The sequence below is a fragment of the Octopus sinensis genome, linkage group LG22, assembly GCF_006345805.1.
Source record: "Octopus sinensis linkage group LG22, ASM634580v1, whole genome shotgun sequence".
Lineage (NCBI taxonomy): Eukaryota > Metazoa > Mollusca > Cephalopoda > Octopoda > Octopodidae > Octopus > Octopus sinensis.
In genome coordinates this window covers 6460980-6483479 of record NC_043018.1, presented here as the reverse complement: position 1 = coordinate 6483479, position 22500 = coordinate 6460980, and the positions used below count along the sequence as shown (strand labels likewise).

The 22500-nt window shown below is 40.1% G+C and overlaps 1 protein-coding gene across 18 annotated transcripts in view; it reads right to left on the bottom strand.

Moving 5' to 3' along the window:
* The window catches only part of LOC115223185 (serine/arginine repetitive matrix protein 2-like), a 93517-nt gene that overhangs the window by 30001 nt on the left and 41016 nt on the right, over positions 1-22500 (bottom strand). For 16 of the 18 annotated variants that reach the window (XM_036512262.1, XM_036512271.1, XM_036512268.1 and 13 more), the window contains exon 2: positions 14950-14994. In XM_036512262.1, the coding sequence (XP_036368155.1) occupies positions 14950-14987 (38 nt within the window). In that variant the 5' untranslated portion in view covers positions 14988-14994. Of the gene's footprint in view, positions 96-14949; positions 14995-22500 lie in introns of those variants that run through there. The other 2 variants (XM_029793629.2, XM_036512273.1) reach the window with 2 other exon arrangements.

Genomic DNA, 22500 nt, shown 5'->3' with positions numbered 1-22500 from the left:
TAATAAGACTTAGACATGTGTGAGAAAGAGAAGGAGAACCGTAGAGAGAGGAAGAGGAGGAGGAGATGTGGTTATGAGGGTGGGAGGGAAATATGAGCGAAGGGTCTGAGAGAGAGAGAGAGAGATAGAAAGAAAGAGAGAGAGGGTGGAGTGATAGAGAGCAGTGTAAAGTGGAAGGAAACGGTAGGAGGGAAAGTGAGAGGGTGATAAAATACAAATGAGAGCGGAGAGAGAGAGAGAGAGAGAGAGTGAGTGAGTGAGGGGTTATGTCATTTAAGCTACCGGGGGGAAAATAGGAGGGGAAACAAGGAGACGATGTTTGGCATTCTGTCTATGTTAAAACTGTGTCAATGCTTAAGGTTTGTATATATATATATATATACATATATATATATATATATATATGTATGAATATATATATATACTAACAATTTAATAAAATAAAGCATATGCATACATACCTACATCTATATGTATATATGAGTACAGGACACCACAAATAAACGTAGAACACAACGAGAAACGAAACCATAAAATCAAACAAGGAAACGGACTTTTTTTTTTAACAACGAAAAAACAGAGTACAAAACAAACAATACAAGGAACATTCCCCTACATCAGCTGCCCCTGTTTCGACTAAATGCGTGTTTCGAATACATACATACATACATACAGTCATGTATTGAGTACTATTTTTTCTGTCATACCAAACCGGTGCGTGTGTGTGTGTGTTAAAGGGAGGAGAGAACTGTTTATTACAAATGAGCGTGTTTGGTTATTAAGCGGCGAACTGGCAGAATCGTTAGCACGCCGAACAAAATGCTTGGCGCTATTTCATGTGTCTTTACGTTCTGGGTTCAAATTCCGTTCGGGTCCATTTTAACTTTCATCCTTTCGGGATCGCCGAAATAACAACCAGTCGAACATTAGAGTCAATACAACTGACCAGCTCCATCTCCCAAAATTTCAGACCTTGTGCATATTGCAGAAAGAATTATTATTATATTATTATATATGCTTTAGTCCTTTCGGAGTTGATAAAATGGAGTTCAGGGGTGGTTGTTCGATGTAATCGACTTACCTTCTACCCCTAAAATTGCTGTCAAAATTTGGAACAATTATTATAGGTGAGAAGTTACAGGAGCGACTTGAGGACCAAATTTCGTACAAAACGCACAAATCAAACTGAATTTTGCACGAAAACTCCGTCCGCGAGTCACAAATGTTGCTTCTCAGCTATAATATTATTTTGGGGTAAAATTATATAAGTTGGGTACGTCTGTTCGGAACGGGAAAGCTCCAACGTTTCGAACATGAGGAAAGAAAAACTGAATACCAAAACCCATTCCAGAGAGAGAGAGAAAGACAGAGGGTATGTTTAATCCAATAATGAAAGCGTCCAAAATTCATAGAAAAGGTAATATGAAATGAAAATAAGCAGAATTTTTTTTGTCAAGGCGTAGCGGTGTGGTGGTAAGAAGCTTGCTTCCCACAGGGTTCCGGGCAGTTACACTACTGCGGGGCACCTTGGGCAAATGTGCTCTTCTATAGCCTCGGGCCGACCAAAGCTTTGCGAGTGGATTTAGTAAGCGGAAACTGAAAGAAGCTCGTCGTGCATAAGGAAGTTTTGTCAATGAACAGGTCGCGGTTTCAAAGCGATGAAAGTATTTTGACACAAATAAAATTTAAATGTTAAAGTGAAATTAACGGTTTTGAGTGTTCTTAAATGGCTTACAAACATCTTCCACGCTGCAATTGTGTGTGTGTGTATATACATATATATATACATATATATACATGTATATACATATACATACATGTATATACATATACATATATATATACATATACATACATGTATATACATATACATATATATATACATATACATACATGTATATACATATACATATATATATACATATATATACATATACATATATATATACATATATATACATGTATATACATATATATATATATACATGTATATACATATACATATATATACATGTACATACATATACATATATATACATGTACATACATATACATATATATACATGTATATACATATACATATATATACATGTATATACATATACATATATATACATGTATATACATATACATATATATATATATATACATACACATATATATACATACATATATATATATACATACATATACATATATATATATACATACACATATATATACATATACATACATATATATATACATACATATATATATACATACATATATATATATACATACATATATATATATACATATATATATACATACATATATATATACATACATATATATATATACATATACATACATATATATATACATACATATATATATATAACATATATATATACATATATATTATATACATATATATATATATATACATATATATATACATACATATATATATACATACATATATTTATACATACATATATTTATACATACATATATATATACATACATATATTATATACATACATATATATATATACATACATATATATATACATACATATATAATATACATACATATATATATACATACATATATATATATACATACATATAATATATATATACATATATATTATATACATATATATTACATACATATATATATACATATATATATATACACACACACACACGTTACATTTGTGTGCGTGTTTCTGTGTTTGTACTCCCGCCGTCGTTTGACAACCGATGTTAGTGTCTTTATGTCCCCGTAACTTAGTAGTTCGGAAAACAGACGGCGATGGAATAAGTACTAAGCTTACAAAGAATAAGTCCTGGAGGTCGATTTCTTCGACTAACCCCCCCCCACCCCTTGAGGTGATGATGCTCCAGCATGGCCGCAGTCAAATGACGGAAACACAAATAAAAGGGAAAAAAAACACACACACACACATAACTTCTCCGAAAATTTGCAGATGGCACAGCAAGGCATGAAAGCGTTTACCCATACGTAACATACATTTCATGCATGAAATATACGTGCTTAAATGTGTGAGTGCGCGAGCGCGTGAGTGGTTTACTAGAGAAAGAGAGAGAGAGAAAGAAAGAAAGAACATATCTGTGTGACCAAGCCCGCCCTCGACACCTCCGTCACCGCAGAGTGCTTCTTTATTAAACACAAAAACTTTTTAACTTAACAAGGGACAGATGACCCAGTTTTACTTATTCCAAGTCTGTTACGGCTTTTATAATATACTACGGCACATAACATATATATACATATATATATCTCTTAGCGACAGAAAGTGAAGGGTGGTAGTGGGTTTAGTCTCAATAATTACAAACAGTCAGCAACACCCCGGTTTAGTGATAAACACACACACACACACACATATATACACGTATATATGTGTATATATTACTACCGCCATTTAAATGACCAAATAGGCCATGCCTTGTCTTTCCTGGCTGCTGCCTGATCGTCTGTCTGTGTATTATGTGGGTCGGCAGCGCACTTTCTCGTCTGCATGTCACATACATATTGTGTATTGTCTGTATAGAATGCGGGATATGTAATAATAATAATGGCGAAGAGAAGGAAGAGTTTTCCGTATATTTATGGCAAATAAATTGAGAACGGGTGTTCTGCCTCAGGTACGGCCCGTCGGCTTCTGTGTTTAAGAAGCTCGTTTAACAACCACGTGGTTTCGAGTTCAGTATCACTGAGCGACACAATGAGCAATTGTGTGTTCGCATCTTGGATCTTTTCCGTTTGAACGGCAGATTTTAAAATAATTTCCATGTAATTAAACACTTTTAAACTTCGTATACTGGTAGAATGTGTTTATAAAACATCTTTTTCTCTTGGCTTTATTGAGAAAATTCTGTAGTTTGTAAGATATTTGTTGTTTTTTTTCTTCAATTTCTGCAATTTCAACCAATCAATGACGTCCATTGAGGTGAAAAACATTGTGTGCCGTATGAATATGCCCCTCGTTAAGAATTTTTAGTGGAATGTACCGACCCCAGTACTTTTTTTTCTTAAAGCCTGGTACTTATTCTATCGGTTTCTTTAGCAGAACCGCTAAGTTATGTAGACGCAAACCCACAAGCACCGGTTGTTGGGGAGATAAACAGATTATATATACATACATAATCATTTAACGTCCGTTATCCACGCTGGCATGGGTTGGACGGTTTTACCAGGGCTGCACCGGACTCCAGTCTGGTTTGGCAGTGTTTCTACGGCTGGATGCCCTTCCTAACGCCGACCACTCCGAGAGTGTAGTGGGTGCCAGTTGCATGACACCGCTATCTGACACGACTGCGATTTTACTTGGCTTGATGGGTCTTCTCAAGCACGACTAATGCTAATGGCCTCGGTCATTGCCTCTGTGAGGGCCAACACTCGAAAGGGGCTTTTTACGTGCCACCAGCACGGGGGTCAGTTACGTGACATATATAAATAACAGTAAGGCGGCGAGCTGGCAGAAACGTTAGCACGTCGGGCGAAATGCTTAGCGGTATTTCGGCTGCCGCTACGTTCTGAGTTCAAATTCCGCCGAGGTCGACTTTGCCTTCCATCCTTTCGGGGTTGATTAAATAAGTACCAGTTACTTAATCCGTTTGTCCTCTCTGTGTTTAGCCCCATGTAGGTAGTAAAGAAATAGGTATTTCGTCTGTCGTTACGTTCTGAGTTCAAATTCCGCCGAGGTCAACGTTGTATTTCATCCTTTCGGGGTCGATAAATAACAGTATCAGACGAATTCATGAATTTCAAAATAAAGGACATTCAGAATGATTTAACATAGTTTAAAATCTACGGAGCAGAAACATTTACAGTGATTCTGCTAGTATTTCAGTTGGCAGAATGGATTTACCCGAATAGTGTATATAATATATATATATATATATATATACGAGGGACGTTCAATAAGTAATGCCTCTGACCCACTTGCAATTGTTTGATCTAGCTGAAATTTTGCATGTGCAATCATTTATATCTTTATAGATTAAGTGGCAAATTACAGCTCTGAATTAATTGTGGTTTCTGATTTACAGGTGTTTGAACCGAGTCAAGTGTGAAATGGAGCCTGTTGAGTGTCGAGCAGTGATCCGGTTTTTGTATTTGAAAGGACGCACACCACGGGAGACTTTTGATGAAATGAAAGTAACTTATGGTGATGATGCCCCATCATATGACCTTGTAAAACGCTGGCATCGTGAATTCAAACATGGTCGGAACTCTGTGGAACAGCTCCCAGATCTGGTCGCCCCCTTCTGCCATTGATGAGGCATCTGTCCGTCAAGTTGAGGCTGCCATTTTGGAAGATCGACGCATAATTATTCGCCAAATAGCCCATGAGGTCAAGATTAGTACCGGGTCTGTGGAAACTATCATTCATGACCATTTGCATATGCAAAAGGTGTCTGCCAGATGGATTCCCAGGTTGCTCACGCCTTTCCAGAAGCAAGAACGCGTCGAGTGCTCGAGGATGAATTTGGAGATGTGCCAAGAAGATGAGTCAAAATTTTTCAAAAGACTGATTACACAGGATGAAACCTGGGTCCATCACGATGATCCAGAGACCAAAGCCCAGTCAATGCAGTGGAAGCACCGTGACTCACCCCCTCCAAAGAAGGCAAGGGTGCAGCCCTCCGCTGGCAAGGTCATGCTCACAGTCTTCTGGGACCAGGACGGAGTAGTGATGACAGATTTCCTGGCAAAGGGTACCACAATTCCAGGAGCCTATTATGCTTCACTTTTGAGGAAATTAAGAGAAGTTATCAAAATCAAGAGGCGGGGCAAGATCAGCAAAGACATCCTCCTCCTGCAGGACAACGCTCCGGTCCACAACTCGCTTGTCGCCAGATCAGAAGCACAGGCGTATGGCTATGAACTCCTCCCCATCTCCCCTACTTTCCTGACCTTGCACCCTCTAATTTTCACCTCTTCCCAATTATGAAGTTGTTTTTGAAAGGAAAGCGTTTCCCAGATGATGCAGCCTTGATTTCTGAAGTCACGTTGAGGTTGGAGGACCAAGCTGGGTTCTTCTACAAAAACGGCCTCCAGAGCCGCATCAAACGATGGGAGAAATGCGTAACTCTTGGTGGTTCCTATGTAGAAAAAGACTAATAACTGTGCCAAGTTTCGTTGCTCTACTGCTATGGGAAGTGGGTCAGGGGCATTACTTATTGAACGCCCCTCGTATATATATATATATATATATATATAATATATATATATATATATATATATAGCTGAATAGCTCAAGAGCGGATTTCTTCAATTAGCTGGGTCTAATTGTGGATCTTTTCCTTTTGAACGGCAGTTACAACAGCAAAGTTTGTCTCCAAGTTCCCTAAGTAACGCACATCTGTCCACGAAGAGATGGAAAAATTGCTTCTCCTGTGGATCAACGTGAAGTAACTCACAGGGGGACACGATTACAGAGACCCATCATCCGCGAGAAAGCACGAGCGCTGGATGTGGATCTTCTGAAGCGGAACCCTGGAACATCGACAGAGGAGAGACATCAGCAGACGTATTTAAGGCCAGTCGCGGCTGGTTCGATAATTTCAAGAAGAGGACTGGTGTTCATAACATCGTCAGGTATGGAGAAGCAGCGAGTTCCGACACGAAGGCAGCTGAGTATTTCGTGCGTGAATTCCGTCAGCTCATCGCAGCCGAGGGGTACATCGCACAACAGGTATTCGACTGTGATGAAACTGGCCTCTTTTTATTAAAAAAAAAATCCCCAAAGAAGCTACATAACTGCAGAAGAAAATGCTAGGCCATAAGCCTGTGAAATATAGGTTAACTCTCGCCCTTCGTGTCAATGCGAGTAGAGACTTGAAGGATTAAGCCGCTCCTTGTTCCGAAAGCCTGCAGGTCATGTGAAGGGCAAACGTTAAAGCCTGGGTCACCAGACATTTCTTCACCGAGTGGGTTGACCTTGTTTTCGGACCAGCAGTGAAAAAGTACTTTCTGGAGAACGACCTTCTTTTCAAGGCCCTCCTCGACAATGCTCCTGCTCACCCTTCTAATTATTTCGAAAATGATATTCTGGACGAATTTAAATTCATAAAAGTTCTGCACCTTTCACGCAACACCACTCCTATCTTGCAGCCCCATAGACCAGCAGATGATAAGAAATTGTACACCAAGCACCTGTTTCGTCGGTGCTTTGAAGTCACAGAAAATACGAATTTAACCTTTCGTGAGTTTTGGAAGGAGCACCACAACATTGTTAACTGCCTGAAAATCATCGACATAGCCTGACAGGAGAACGCAGAATTCTACATGGAGGAAATTGTGGCCTGGCTGCGTATCCGAAAGAGACCTCTAGGAGTTTGAGTCTGAGACATCTGTAGTCGAGGAGATATTATCTCTTGGCAAGTCCATGGGCCTTGAGGTTGATAGGGACATTGACGATCTCGTCGAGGAACACTGAAAGGAGCCTCTTAACCACAACAACAGCGGATCTTGTCTGTTAGGTTGCCACTTTTCAATTTCTTCAATTTTTGTTCCAATTGATTTCATATTTGGTGTATTTGTGTAGTTTCGTAAAGTAATCATTGACATGAAATTCATGTTCGTCGTAAATCAATAAAGAGTTAATAGCTCTTAAAGTCTGCAAATTTTGGGTAAATTTATCCAATGGAAAGCTAGACATATAGGTGCCTGTTTCCATACTAACAAGCCAAGATGTTACCAAGTTCTTTCCATGTGTTCTTTTTGTCGCTTATTAAATGCCTAAAATACATGCGGTATCAGCTTTATCACAATCGTATGAATTCCCCTATACTCTTTTTACTCTTTTACTTGTTTCAGTCATTTGACTGCGGCCATGCTGGAGCACCGCCTTTAGTCGAGCAAATCGACCCCGGGACTTACTCTTTGTAAGCCCAGTACTTATTCTATCGGTCTCTTTTGCCGAACCGCTAAGTGACGGGGACGTAAACACACCAGCATCGGTTGTCAAGCGATGTTGGGGGGACAAACACACACACACACACACATATGCATATATATACATATATACGACGGGCTTCTTTCAGTTTCCGTCTACCAAATCCACTCACAAGGCATTGGTCGGCCCGAGGCTATAGCAGAAGACACTCGCCCAAGATGCCACGCACCCGGAACCATGTGGTTGGTAAGCAAGCTACTTACCACACAGCCACTCCTGCGCCCTATACAAAAATTTTCTGAAAATTCCAAAACTAAAAAAGCTATGAGGGGGTTATATAGTGTGCGTAAAGCAGAATCCTGCCAATATTTCATTTGTTTAAATGTTGACAATACGTGATGTCACGCACAAAATGATAGCTTCCAAATCTTGTTTCCTGACTGGAGAAAAAGCCAAACTTTAAACCTCTGTAACATAAAAAAAAAATAAATAAATAAAATTTCAATTGCAGCGTGGAAGGTGTTTGTAAGCCATTTAAGAAACACACCAAAAGCCGTTCGATTCACTTCAACATTTAAGTTTAATTTGTCAAAATATTTTCGTCGCTTTAAGACCGCGACCTGTTCACTGACAAAAATCCGTGCTGCATAAAATTTCATCAAACTATATTTTGCCAAATACTTGGGCAAGCGCCTTCTACTACAGCTCAGGGCCGACCAATACTTTGAGGGTGAAGAAACTGTATAGAAGTTCGACATGTGTATATGAATATTTGTGTAATGTGTGGTAAGAAGCTTGGTTCCCAACCACACGGTTCTGGGTTCAGTCCCACTGCATAGCACAGACTATATATTTTGTTTTGTAGAATGATACATTACTCTTTACTCTTACTCTTTTACTTGTTTCAGTCATTTGACTGCGGCCATGCTGGAGCACCGCCTTTAGTCGAGCAAAATACCCCAGGACTTATTCTTTGTAAGCCCAGTACTTATTCTGTCGGTCACTTTTGCCGAACCGCTAAGTGAAGGGGACGTAAACACACCACCATCGGTTGTCAAGCAATGCTAGCGGGACAAACACAGACACATATATATATATATATATACATATATACGACAGGCTTCTTTCAGTTTCCGTCTACCAAATCCACTCACAAGGCATTGGTCGACCCGGGGCTATAGCAGAAGACACATGCCCAAGATGCCACGCAGTGGGACTGAACCCGGAACCATGTGGTTGGTAAGGAGTTTATTTTTGTATTACTGGATTACTTGAACCCGTATATTATGACACACACACATATATATATATGAGAGAGAGAGAGTGAGTGTGTTTTCTCACCTATATCAATATCCATCTGCTTTAGAAGTGGGGTGTATAACATGTATATAAGCAGCGAACATATATTCTTACACGCGTTGATGTTCACCCGGAATGCGTTTAGTCGGCTGTAACCAGGTTAGGGTATTCAACACTTCCCACAAGCAAATACTGGCACACAAGTACGTGATGAAAGTACAAATAGCCCGGGTATATACGTCACTAGCAATACATACGGGTGTTAATAGGAGGACGACAGCAGAAACTTAATACGTCTACAATATCCGGCGAAGGTCTCAGATTAAACGTTTTATAACTTTCCAAGCATTCTTTTGTAGGACAGGGCAGCGATGTTGTGTTTGTGTGTGTGGAGAGGAACCAGGACAGTTTTTCGTTGGTCGGACAAAATGAAATAAATTGCACCAGTTGAAAATAAAATGGTAAAAGACAGTGTAGTTGAGAAGCTCAAGGTTTCGAGTTCAGTCCTGCTGCGCCGCACACTGTCTCCATGGTAACTGCAGTTGAAATATGTCACAAACAAATTTTATCTAACCTATATATACATATATATATAGGAATAGGCGCAGGAGTGACTGTGTGGTAAGCAGCTTGCTTACCAACCACATGGTTCCGGGTTCAGTGCCACTGCATGGCACCTTGGACAAGTGTCTCCTACTATAGCCTCGGCAAAGCCTTGTGAGTAGATTTAGTAGACGGAAACTGAAAGAAGCCCGTCGTATGTATAAATGTGTGTGTGTGTATGTTTGTGTGTCTGTCCCCCCACAGTATTTATATTTTAAGCCTTGTACTTATTCCACCGATCCCTTTTGTCAAACCGCTATGTTACGACGTAGACAAACTAACATAGATTGCCAAGAGGTAGGTGGAATAACACAGACACAAAAAAATATGCACGCACATTATATATATATGTATATATATATATATATATATATATATATACACACACACTCTTTTACTCGTTTCAGTCAGTTGACTGAGGCCATGCTGGAGCACCGCCTTTAGTCGAGCAACTCGACCCCGGGACTTATTCTTTGTAAGCCCAGTACTTATTCTATCGGTCTCTTTTGCCGAACCGCTAAGTGACGGGGACATAAACACACCAGCATCGGTTGTCAAGCAATGCTAGGGGGACAAACACAGACACACAAACATACACGCACACATATATATATACCAAATCCACTCACAAGGCTTTGGTCGGCCAGAGGCTATAGTAGAAGACACTTGCCCAAGGTGCCACGCAGTGGGACTGAACCTGGAACCATGTGGTTGGTAAGCAAGCTACTTACCACACAGCCACTTCTGCGCCTGTGTGTGTGTATATATATATATATATATATATATATATATATATATACTCTTTACGCTCGCATTTGACTGCGGCCATGACGGAGCACCACCTTTAATCGAGCAAATCGACCCCCAGGACTTATTCTTTGTAAGTCTGGTATTTATTTTATCGGTCTCTTTTGCCGACCCGCTAAGTTACGGGGACGTAAACACACCAGCATCGGTTGTCAAGCGATGTTGAGGAGACAAACATGCACACATATACGACAGGCTTCTTTCAGTTTCCATCTACCAAATCCACTCACAAGGCTTTGGTCGGCCCGAGGCTATAGTAGAAGACACTTACTTGCCTAAGGTGCCACGCAGTGGGAATGAACCCGGAACCATGTGGTTGGTAAGCAAACTACTTACCACACAGCCACTCCTTTTTTTTTCTTTTTTGTCGAACCGTTAACTTACGGGGACGTAAACACTTCAACCGGTTGTCAGCCGATGAAGGGGGAGCGGACAAACACACAACACACACACACACACACACACACACGCATGCGACGGGTTTCTTTCTGTTTCCGTCTACCAAATCTCCACAAGGCTTTGGTCAGCCCGAAGCTATAGTAGAAGACGCATGCCTAAGGTGCTACGTAGTGGAACTGAACCCGGAACTATGTGGTGGGGAAACAAAATTCTTACCACACAGCCACACACAAAGTTCGAAAAAAAATCGACCTGGAACGAGCATTCCAGGTAACAATGGAATGCAGAGTGTTGGAATCGTCCAAAACCAGCAACAGCAACCACATCAAAAACAAGTCATTCATAAAACTTGTACTACAAACCTTCACTATACACACAATCCCTCCCACAAGCAGGCACACAGACACATCACTACCATTACAACGGCCACGCCTTTTTTCTTTACTATTTTTTTCTTTTTTCTTTTTTTTTTCACAGCTTTCCGTCAACAGAAAAAAAAAGGAGACAAATGATTAAATAACTTGGCCTGGGTGTGTTAATATCTAAAATAGGGTCAGAGAAAAATACCAAGCGAGCGAGTGATCTGCATAATATATATATATATATGTGTGTGTGTGTATATACAGAGAGAGAGAGAGAGAGAGAGAGAGAGAGAGAGAGCGAATTCTAAATAACAATAATAATAATAATAAAATTAACAAAAAGACAGGCACAAGGAATGTATTAGCTTGACGCTCGGAAAAAAGAAAGAGTCTGATGTTTCGAGCATACCTCTTCGCCAGATATATATACATACCAGCAGAATTGCCCGGCGTTGCTCAGGGCTGAATTGCTTGAAAGTACTGTTAATGATTGCACACTGGGGGCGATGTAATCGACTTAATCCGTTTGTCTGTCCTTGTTTAGCCCCTTGAGGGCAGTAAAGAAATATATATATGTATCGTAAGATTTCACTGCTTTGCAACCATGTTAGTTTCTGGTTCTTTCCTACTGAGTGGCACCTTGAGCAAGTGTCTTCTATTATAGCCTCATCCGGGCCGGTCAATGCCTTGTGGGTTGAATTTGGTAGACGGAAACTGCATAGAAGCTCGTTGTTATAAGTCTGACCATGGGAAATATACTGTTTGGAAACAGATATGGGTTGGCAACAAGAAGGGCATCCAGCTGTAAGAAATATGCCTCAATAAACTCCCGCCCCCACCCAGTCTCATCTGGTCTTTGCACTTGAGAGTGGATCAGCATTCCCTCGGGTTGAATCGAGTCGGCTCCAATCACAAACAGAAGCTGACCATTCCAAATCTTTTTCAAATACCATTCTTCCATCTGAGAAATATGAAGAGCACACAAGATGAGCTTTCTGTTTGTTTTCTTGGACCTAATACCCATAAGGCTGGTTCCCCAGTTTCCATGGTGTGCGATCGACCGACTTTATAACATAACCCTTCAATGGGACGCCAGTTCGTTGCAGAGTTCAAGGCCAGCAATTACATTGGACCCAATGCTTGGCAACTGACAAGGTTTTAACCCTTTGGGGGTCGTAGGGACACTGTAGCCATGCAGCGTATCTAGGACCAGAAATCCTGGCAGAGCCCATCCCTCCCCAGGCTAAACTCATTTCTACAGCTGAGTGGGCTGGAGCTACGCGAAATGAAGTGTTTTGCTCAAGAACATAACGGATCACACGGTCCAGGGATCGAAACCACAATCACATGGGCGTGAATACAATACCCTAACCACTAAGCGATATGCCTCCACTAGTGGTACTCGTTTTTGCCACCTGGGTGGACCGGAACAATGTGAAGTGTTTTGCAACGTGAAATGAAGTGTTTTGCTCAAGAGCACAACACATCGCCAGGTGCAGGAATCGAAACCACAATCTTAGGCTCATGAGTCCAATACCCTAACCACTAAGCCACGCGCCAACACTTGACCAGTACTTTATTTTATGAACTCCGTAGGGATAAAAGGAAAACATGACCATGGCAGAATTTGAACTTGGAATATAAAGAGTTGGAAGAAATGTTGCTAAGCATTTTGTCCGACGCACTAACACTTTTACCAGCTCGCCGTATTTTAAATATCTATATATGCTTTCTAATTTTGGCGCAAGGCCAGCAATTTTGTGGGGGGGCAATTCGATTACATTGACCTCAGTATTTTACTGGTACTTCTATCTCATCGACCAGCCAAAGGGATGAAAGGCGAAGTCGATCTTGGCAGAATTTGAACTCTAAACCTAAACAACAGGAAAAAATACCTATTTCTTTACTACCCACAAGGGGCTAAACACAGAGAGGACAAACAAAGACAGACAAAGGGATTAAGTCGATTATATCGACCCCAGTGCATAACTGGTACTTATTTAATCGACCCCGAAAGGATGAAAGGCAAAGTCTACCTCAGTGGAATTTGAACACAGAATGTAGCGGCACATAAAATACCGCTAAGCATTTCGCCCGGTGTGCTAACCATTCTGCCAGCTCGACGCCTTAATGTAGTCATAGATACAAAAAAAGGTGAACGGTCAGCATTGGAACGCCTTAGATTGTAGGTATACTCAACAACAATAACAACACAAAAGTAAGCAGAGATGATCAAAATTAAGTGAGGTCACACAAAATATATGCAATGATTGACTGATTGATTGAATGGCTAATCAAACAATGGATTAGTCAATTAGTTAAATGGTTAAATGACTGACTAATAAAAAAAAAATAATAAAGATGTGAAATACAACCAGTGCGTGTGTATTGGCATAATGACCCACTCGAGATACAACAATGTATATTTCAACATGAGTTCACATCAAGAATTTTGCAAAACCAAATATAAAAAAATGAAAGCATGCAATGACGTTGCGCTTAATATGTCTGTGTCGGTGGTCGAACACTGTATCCACATTGCCTCTGTGAGAGTCTAGTAATGGGAACAAGGTAGGAGGGGAATGAAAAACAGACAGTAAGAGAGAATGAGGGAGAGAGGTGAAGGCTTGAGGGTGTTTAAAACATCTGCTGTGCAACCACAGATATCAGGTTTCAATTCCACTGCACGGTATCTTGGGCAAGTGTCTCCTAGCAGAGCCTTTTACTGACTAATGCCTTATACATGAAATGTTATAGATAGAAACTGTATCACAACTTATCTCTCTCTTGCATACACATACACACACACACACAAAACAGGTTTCCACAGTTTCCATCTACCAAATCCACACACAAAGCACTGGTCATCTCGGGGCTATAATAGAAGGCACATGACCAAGACCCCACATATCAGTAGGACTGAACCCAAAACCATGTGGTCACAAAGCAAACTTCTTTCACCACACAGCCATGCCTGCACCAGGCAACAGATATATATATATATATATATTATATATATATATATATATATATATATACATATATATATATATATATATATTATATATATAAGTTCAGCAAAAATTTTGATTCAAATGAATATAGTACTTAATTTAGATGCACCAGAATTTTGTATGGTGTTATCCATAAAAATCCGTGGGTTGATTATAATCAAAATAAGCAACAAGAATGACTCCGGTAATTTGGTACGATCATTTCATACTACATCATTTTATTAAATGTGGCTGATGAGTACTCAGCATCTTAAATCTGTTGCAATACTTACAACATTTAATAAAATGATGTAGTACCTAAACAATCGTACCGAATTACCGGAGTCATTCTTGTTGCTTATTTTGATTATATATATATATATATATATATACACACAAACATTGACAAGAAATTTTCCAGAAAAAACAGGCACATCAAAAAAAAAAAACCCTGCAGCACACAGTTACTCAGCTCTAAATTGTACAGATATGCATTTTGTTGTTCTCCCTAAAAGCAAACACCAATGACATCTGAGTTTATGAAAATTTAAATAAGCAAGTACTACTTACCGCGCGTGAGACTTGGGGCCCCTTTTTCTGCCTGGCATTTTGAAGCTACAACAACAATAATAATAATAATTATAATGATATACAACAAAACAATATCGCTGTGAAAACAACATCCATTCATGAATTTATTTATATGTTAATTTTTTTTTAAATACATATTTTACCTGTGAATTTTGCGTGTGTAATCTGGGAATGCATACAATGAGCTTTTCTGCTCTAGGTGTACGGAAAACATTCAGCAAGAAATGGAAGAAAATTTGAAGAAAGAAGAAAAAAAATAAATAGTAATAATAATGATAATAATAATAATAATAAATGCCCTGATGCAGTACCAGGCAGTGGCTCTCATGGCTTCTGATCTTAACCAATTGGAGGTGTTATCATGTACATTGTTTTGTCTTGGTATAAAAGATGGGCTACAGCAAATATTCTGTTCAATACCACAGATTTGCTTGTCAGTTGTTTGACCTTAACCAGTTGAGCATGTCCCTTAGTGGCTGGCAATGTGTAACTCAGATCACGAGCAGAAGTAGTCGGGGAGCATCATAACCATGTGTTGAAAGGGATTCTTTGGGGTTTAAATAATTCACCTCTAGAAACATGAGTGTTTCATTCAACATCCTTAAACAATCCTTATTCAAGGACCTTTTGAGCGGGATGGGTTACTCGACCAGAAGAAAATTCTAACTGGGCCCCACCTGCAAGGTCATGTGCTGTTTATCTTAATATGAGATCACCATGTCGCGCACATATGTCTGTGATGCATGTGCCTAGTGTACCCTTATCAAACGGGTAGTCATGATGGGTATACTGGGCTTCGTATATTTTACCCTAGTGTCACTTTGATGGCATGCACTGCTCTCTCACTCAATAATAATAATAATAATAATCTAAATTAGCTGGTTTTAAAATCTCTGAAAGAGATTCAAGTAGTAACGATACTAAACAGTAATGTTGCCACTTTTGCGTGGCTGTTCCATGCGGAGCAATGTTACATTTTAACCCAGGAAAATATCATTTCCAGCTGATTAACGACACACAACCTCCTTACTCGCTATATATCAATCACAAGCTGTGTGTCGTTAATCAGCTGGAAAAGAGGTTTACCTGGGGCTCAAATGTTCAGCATGGAAAAGTCATGGAAAAGTGGCAACAGACATTACTGAATAATAACAATAATAATAATAATAATAATATAGACACAAAGCCTGACATTTAGGAGGAGGGGGGTTAGTCGATTTCATTGACTCTAGTGTTTCACTGGTACTTAATTTATCAACCCCGAAAGGATGAAAGGCAAAGTCGACCTCAGTGGAATTTGAACTCAGAACGTAGAAGCAGACGAAATACCGCTAAGCATTTTGCCTAACATGCTAACGATTCTGCCAGCTCACTACCTTAATAATAATAATAATTGCAGTGTGGAAGGTGTTTATAAGCCATTTAAGAATCACACAAAAGCCGTTCGATTCACTTCAACATTTAAATTTAATTTGTCAAAATATTTTCGTCGCTTTGAGACTGCGACCTGTTCACTGACAAAGCTTTGTGCTGCATCTCTTTTGACAAATTAAATTTAAACGTTGAAGTGAATCGAACGGCCTTTGTGTGTTTCTTAAATGGCTTATAAACACCTTCCACGCTGCAATTGTTTTTGTTCCAGCACACGATCTCAGATCAAGTCACTTGCTATGCGAGTACATCTCCGTAATGATAATAATGATAATGATAAAATGAAGAAAATTACAAGTAACTGCAGAATATACACGCGAGTACTGTCCAAATCTCCGACCAATCACATACAGCTAGCTGGCATTCAATTGGCGTATCAAGTTTCGGGCATTTTGATTGGGTTTTGGATAAAAAATTCACAAAAAAGTCACTTCTATTGGTTTTTTAATGGCTTTGCTGGGTGACTGGGGAAATGTAAAGATGTGCATGACCACCCTTGGACGGTTTTGAATGACCATAGAAAGTGCGAGCCCTCTAACTGAAAAATTGTGGATTTGTATAAAGGACACACACACACACACAGACAGACATTTTGCCGTTTATAGATATAGATGTAAAGGGCAAAATATAGTTCATTGAATCAATAGTGTTACATATTTTATGTCGACTTTTGGCAGGACATGGTTTGCCAAATCCGGCTACAAGCAGTAGATTATGCTGCTTTGCAAAACTATATGCTATGAATACACACACACACACATATATATATATATATATATATATGTATATATATATATATGTATGTATACACACACACACATACGTATGTAGCATATAATCTTCCAAAGAAGCATAATCTGCTACTTGCAGCCCAATTTGGCAAACCACACACACACACACACACATTTGATTTAGACTTTGTTAATTTAAATTTTTGATTTTAAATAAGAATATCATCAATATTTGAATACATTAAATTATAATTGAGCAAATTAGAATCAATCTACGGTCAGTCCTTATACAGCTATATACATTCATGCACACACGTGTGCATACATGCACAGACACACACACATACATACATACATACATACAAAACCAAAATTGAAAATTTTGACTACCTTCCAACACAATTGACTACTCTTTAGTCAGATAACCCTTGATTAGTGAGAACCTCTACACAGTAGATCAACATGCTAGAAATAATAGCTTAATTATCCTCAATCCTAAAAACAGTGAGGGGCAGTGAAAGGTCATGTGCCCTCACTATATACAGGGTGTGGTGAATAAACTGTCGTCTGAATTAGGCAAAAATGAAAATAACATTGACACCTCATTTCAACAGATTTACCAAAATTACATTAAAATATCTTGAAATATTAAAGAGTAAATTTATTCAATGACTTTGGAATCTCCTGCAGCTCTTCTGGACAGTCCTCATTTAAATTGGTGAATGCTGCCATAATCCTTGCCCTCAGTTCATCTTTTGTGTTTCAAGATGTTTTGTTGGTCTCTCGCTCAACTGCACACCACACATAATAAAGAGGTTGCAGTCTGATGAGTTAGGTCTTGTCTTGAGACAGCATTCACCCGGGGTGGGTTGAGCTGGCTTCATTCATCCTCAATGCTGCATCTCTCACAAACGCTGACCAGACCTGGCAATTTGAGGCTAACGACCCCGTGATCTCCAACCACTCCTTATTCCAGCGGCGAACGCCGTAGATATGGGGTCCTAGGTTGGGTTCCAGATCAGCCTTGACTGTCATCAGCCAGGTTTTATGTTGTCCACCACATCACTTTCGCCAACCCTGAAGGGGTAACCAGATGTTATGGGGTGATGTTGTCACAGAAATTATTTGACAGCCATGACTGGGTTCTTCTGCTTGTGCAGCATGGTGCAGAGTCCTGTCGACAGACATAGGGTCTTCCAGCAGCCACCCTCTTGACCCAGGCCAGCACTACCTCCTCTAGGCACTTGATGGAGGCCTCCATATTGAATCTGAAGCCATGTACGAAGATGACTGGAGGTATAACACACACACACACACACACACACAATCATCTATATGAGCTTCTTTCGTCTTCGGTCTACCAAATCCATTCACAAGGCTTTGGTCAATCCAAGGCTATAGCAGAAGACACTTGCCCAAGTTGCCATGCAGTAGGACTGAACCCAGAAACATGTGGTTGGGAAGCAAACTTATTATCACATGTAATCATTTATTATTACCACAGATGTTAACAAAATTAATTGGTCCTAAATACAATATTTAACCCTTTAGTACTTAAGCCATATCAGGCCCAAACATAGCCCTTCGTACTAACCCTACAATATCATTCTAGAAAAATTAATACTCTTTTACTTGTTTCAGTCATTTGACTGTGGCCATACTGGAGCACCGCCTTTAGTCGAGCAAATCAACCCCAGGACTTATTCTTTGTAAGCCCAGTACTTATTCTATCGGTCTCTTTTGCCTAACTGCTAAGTTACGGGGATGTAAACACACCACTATTGGTTGTCAAGCGATGCTGGAGGAACAAACATAGACACACACACACACTCTTTACTCTTTCATTTGTTTCAGTCATTTGACTGCGGCCATGCTGGAGCATTGCCTTTAATCGAGCAACTCGACCCCAGGACTTATTCTTTGTAAGCCCAGTACTTATTCTATCGGTCTCTTTTGCCGAACCACTACGTGACATAAACACACCATCATCGGTAATCAAGCAATGCTAGAGGGACAAACACAGACACACAAATATACACGCACATATATATATACATATATATATATATATATATATATATATATATATACGATGGGCTTCTTTCAGTTTCCATCTACCAAATCCACTCACAAGGTTTTGGCTGGCCAGAGGCTATATTAGAAGACACTTGCCCAAGGTGCCACGCAGTGGGACTGAACCCAGAACCATGTGGCTCGTAAGCAAGCTACTTACCACACAGTCACTCCTACACCTAGTAGTTACTTCATTAAAATCTCAAAGCTACAAGTCAATGCATGATTAATTCAAAACAGTGTGAATTAATAAGTATTACTTTTGATAGCAAAATGTCAGTGCTAGAGGGTTAAATGAATTCAAGGTTATCTGCTTATCAGAATCGAAGTTCTGGGATAATGTTATAAAATTTTTCTTGACTGTGTGTGGTATGTAGCTTGCTTACCAACCACATGGTTCCAGGTTCAGTCCCACTGTGTGGCTCCTTGGACAAGTGTCTTCTACTATAGCCTCGGGCCGACCAAAGCCTTGTAAGTGGTAGACGGAAACTGAAAGAAGCCCGTTGTATATATGTGTATGTATATATATATGTATATATATATATATATATATATATATATATATATATATATACATATATATGTATGTATATGTATACATATATGTGTTTGTCCCTCCAACATCGCTTGACAACCGATGCTGGTGTGTTTATGTCCCCGTAACTTAGCGGTTCAGCAAAAGAGACTGATAGAGTAAGTACTAGGCTTACAAAGAATAAGTCCTGGGGTTGATTTGCTCGACTAAAGGTGGTGCTCCAGTATGGCCTCAGTCAAATGACTGAAACAAGTAAAATAGTAAATAGTATGCAAACTATAGTTAAGTCTCACCCTGTGCACTTTTCTGGTCACTGCTCCCACCATGACCATCACTCCAATTATCCCAACAATTAATAACAGCAGCCGCAATAACTGTTAACATGTTTAGATTTCACCTTCCCAGTACAGTGTAATACGATGGCAGACAGACAGTCTGCGTTCGGATTATGCCTCAACCGCTCATTACCAACACCCACTTGTACAACAACCGATACCATTACTAAGACTGCTACCAATGTATTCCTTATTACCACTATGGAGATGGTAACAAGATCAAAGCAGCAGGTGCTCTAGCTATAGGGATGTGGTTGGTGTTTTGTGATGATAGTGGATGGAGGTTTTGATGGTGAAATTACATCTGTTGGTGCTAGAAGTGTATTTGAGCGCCCTGGTGCACATATATGCACACACATACTCAAACCTGTATATAGTAAGTGCAGACTTGGCTGCGTGATTAAAAAGCTTGCTTTGCGACCACATGGTTCTGAGTTCAGTCCCAGTGTTCAGCACCTTCATGGAGTGTCTTCTATACTGGCCCCAAGCTGACCAGTGCATTGTGAGTAAATATCATAGATGGAAACGGAGAAGCCCATCACATGTGCCTGTGTATACGTATGCATGTATCTATATATGTATGTATATGTGCACGCGTTCATGTATACATATATATATATCATCATCATCGTTTAATGTCTGTTTTCCGTGCTAGCACGGGTTGGACGGTTCGACCGGGGTCTGGGAAGCCAGAAGGCTGCACCAGGCTCCAGTCTGATCTGGCAGCTGGATGCCCTTCCTCCACCGTGAGTGTAGTGGGTGCTTTTTACATACCACCAGCACAGGTGCCAAGGGAGGCTGGCAGCTGCCACAATCAGTTGGTGCTTTTTAGTGCCACTGGCACAGAAGCCAGTCAAGGCGGCGCTGGCATCGGCCACGTTCGGATGGTGCTTTTTACGTGCCACCATATATATATATATATATATTTATATGTTTCAGTCATTTGACTGTGGCCATGCTGGAACACTACCTTGAAGGGTTTCAGTCAAAGAAATCGACACCAAGATTTATTCTTTATAAACCTAGTACTTATTCTATCAGTCTCTTTTGCCAAACCACTAAGTTACAGGGATGTATACACACTCACTTCAGTTGTCAAGTGGTGATGGGGGGGACATGCACACACACACACACATATATATATATATATATATATATATATATATATATATATATACACACACACACACACACATATATATATCTACGATGGACTTCTTTCAGTTTCCATCCACCAAATCCACTCATAAGGCTTTGATCAGTGCGAGGTTATAGTAAAAGACACTTGCCCAAGGTGCCACACAGTGGGACTGAACCCAGAACCATGTGGTTGGGAAGCAAGCTTCTTACCATACAGCCACGCCTGCATACACACACACACACACTTCTTCTGGGTATTTGCTTTGCAAAGACTTGATGTGAAGCTGGGCGGAAGCAAATCTTGTAAAGAAGAGAAATTGAACTGGTGTGTGTGTGTGTGTTTATTATTAACATGTTGACCTCTTAAGATACAGTGCGTGTGTGTGTCCAACCACTGTCTGACAACCGGTGTTGGTGTGTTTACATCCCAATAACTTGGTGGTTCAGCAAAAGATGCTGATAGAAAAAGGTACCAAGCTTAGAAGAAAATATGTACTGCAATCTATTCGCTTGACTAAAATTCTTCAAGGCAGTGCCCCAGCATGGCCACGCTCTAATAACTGAAACAAAGTCTTGAGTGGATTTGGTAAATGGAAACTGAAAGAAGCCCGTCGCATTGGGATCACATGGATGAGAAAGGCACGATCCAGAGGAGTGGACAACGTGCTGTGACCAGCGGTGTCAAACGGACGCCCAACTGACTGGTCGGTCAAGGTGATGTATATATATGTATGTATGCATGTATGTGTCTGTGTTTGTCCTCCCGTTACCATTGCTTGACAACCAATGTTGCTGTGTTTATGTCCCCGTCACCTAGTGGTTCGGCAAAAAGAGACCGATAGAATAAGTATTAGGCTTACAAAGATTAAGTCCTGGGGTCGATTTGTTCAACTAAAGATGGTGCTCCAGCATGGCCACAGTCAAAATGACGGAAACCAGTAAAAGAATAAAAGTGTATATATATATATATATATATATATCACTGTGACAGACCGACCAGGCTATCGGATGTTGCTACACATCGCTGGTCACAATGCGCTTCGCATTGTTTTAGCCTTCAAATGACGCCACCCCGCTGGCTAAGCGAGCAGGCCAACAGAAGAAAGAGTGAGAGAAAGTTGTGGTGAAAGAGTAAGGGCAGGGATTGCCACCAACCCCTGTTGGAGCCTCATGGAGCTTTAGGTGTTTTCGCTCAATAAACACTCACAACGCCTGGTCTGGGAATCGAAACCGCAATCCTACAACCGCGAGTCCACTGCCCTAACCACTGGGCCATTGCGCCTTC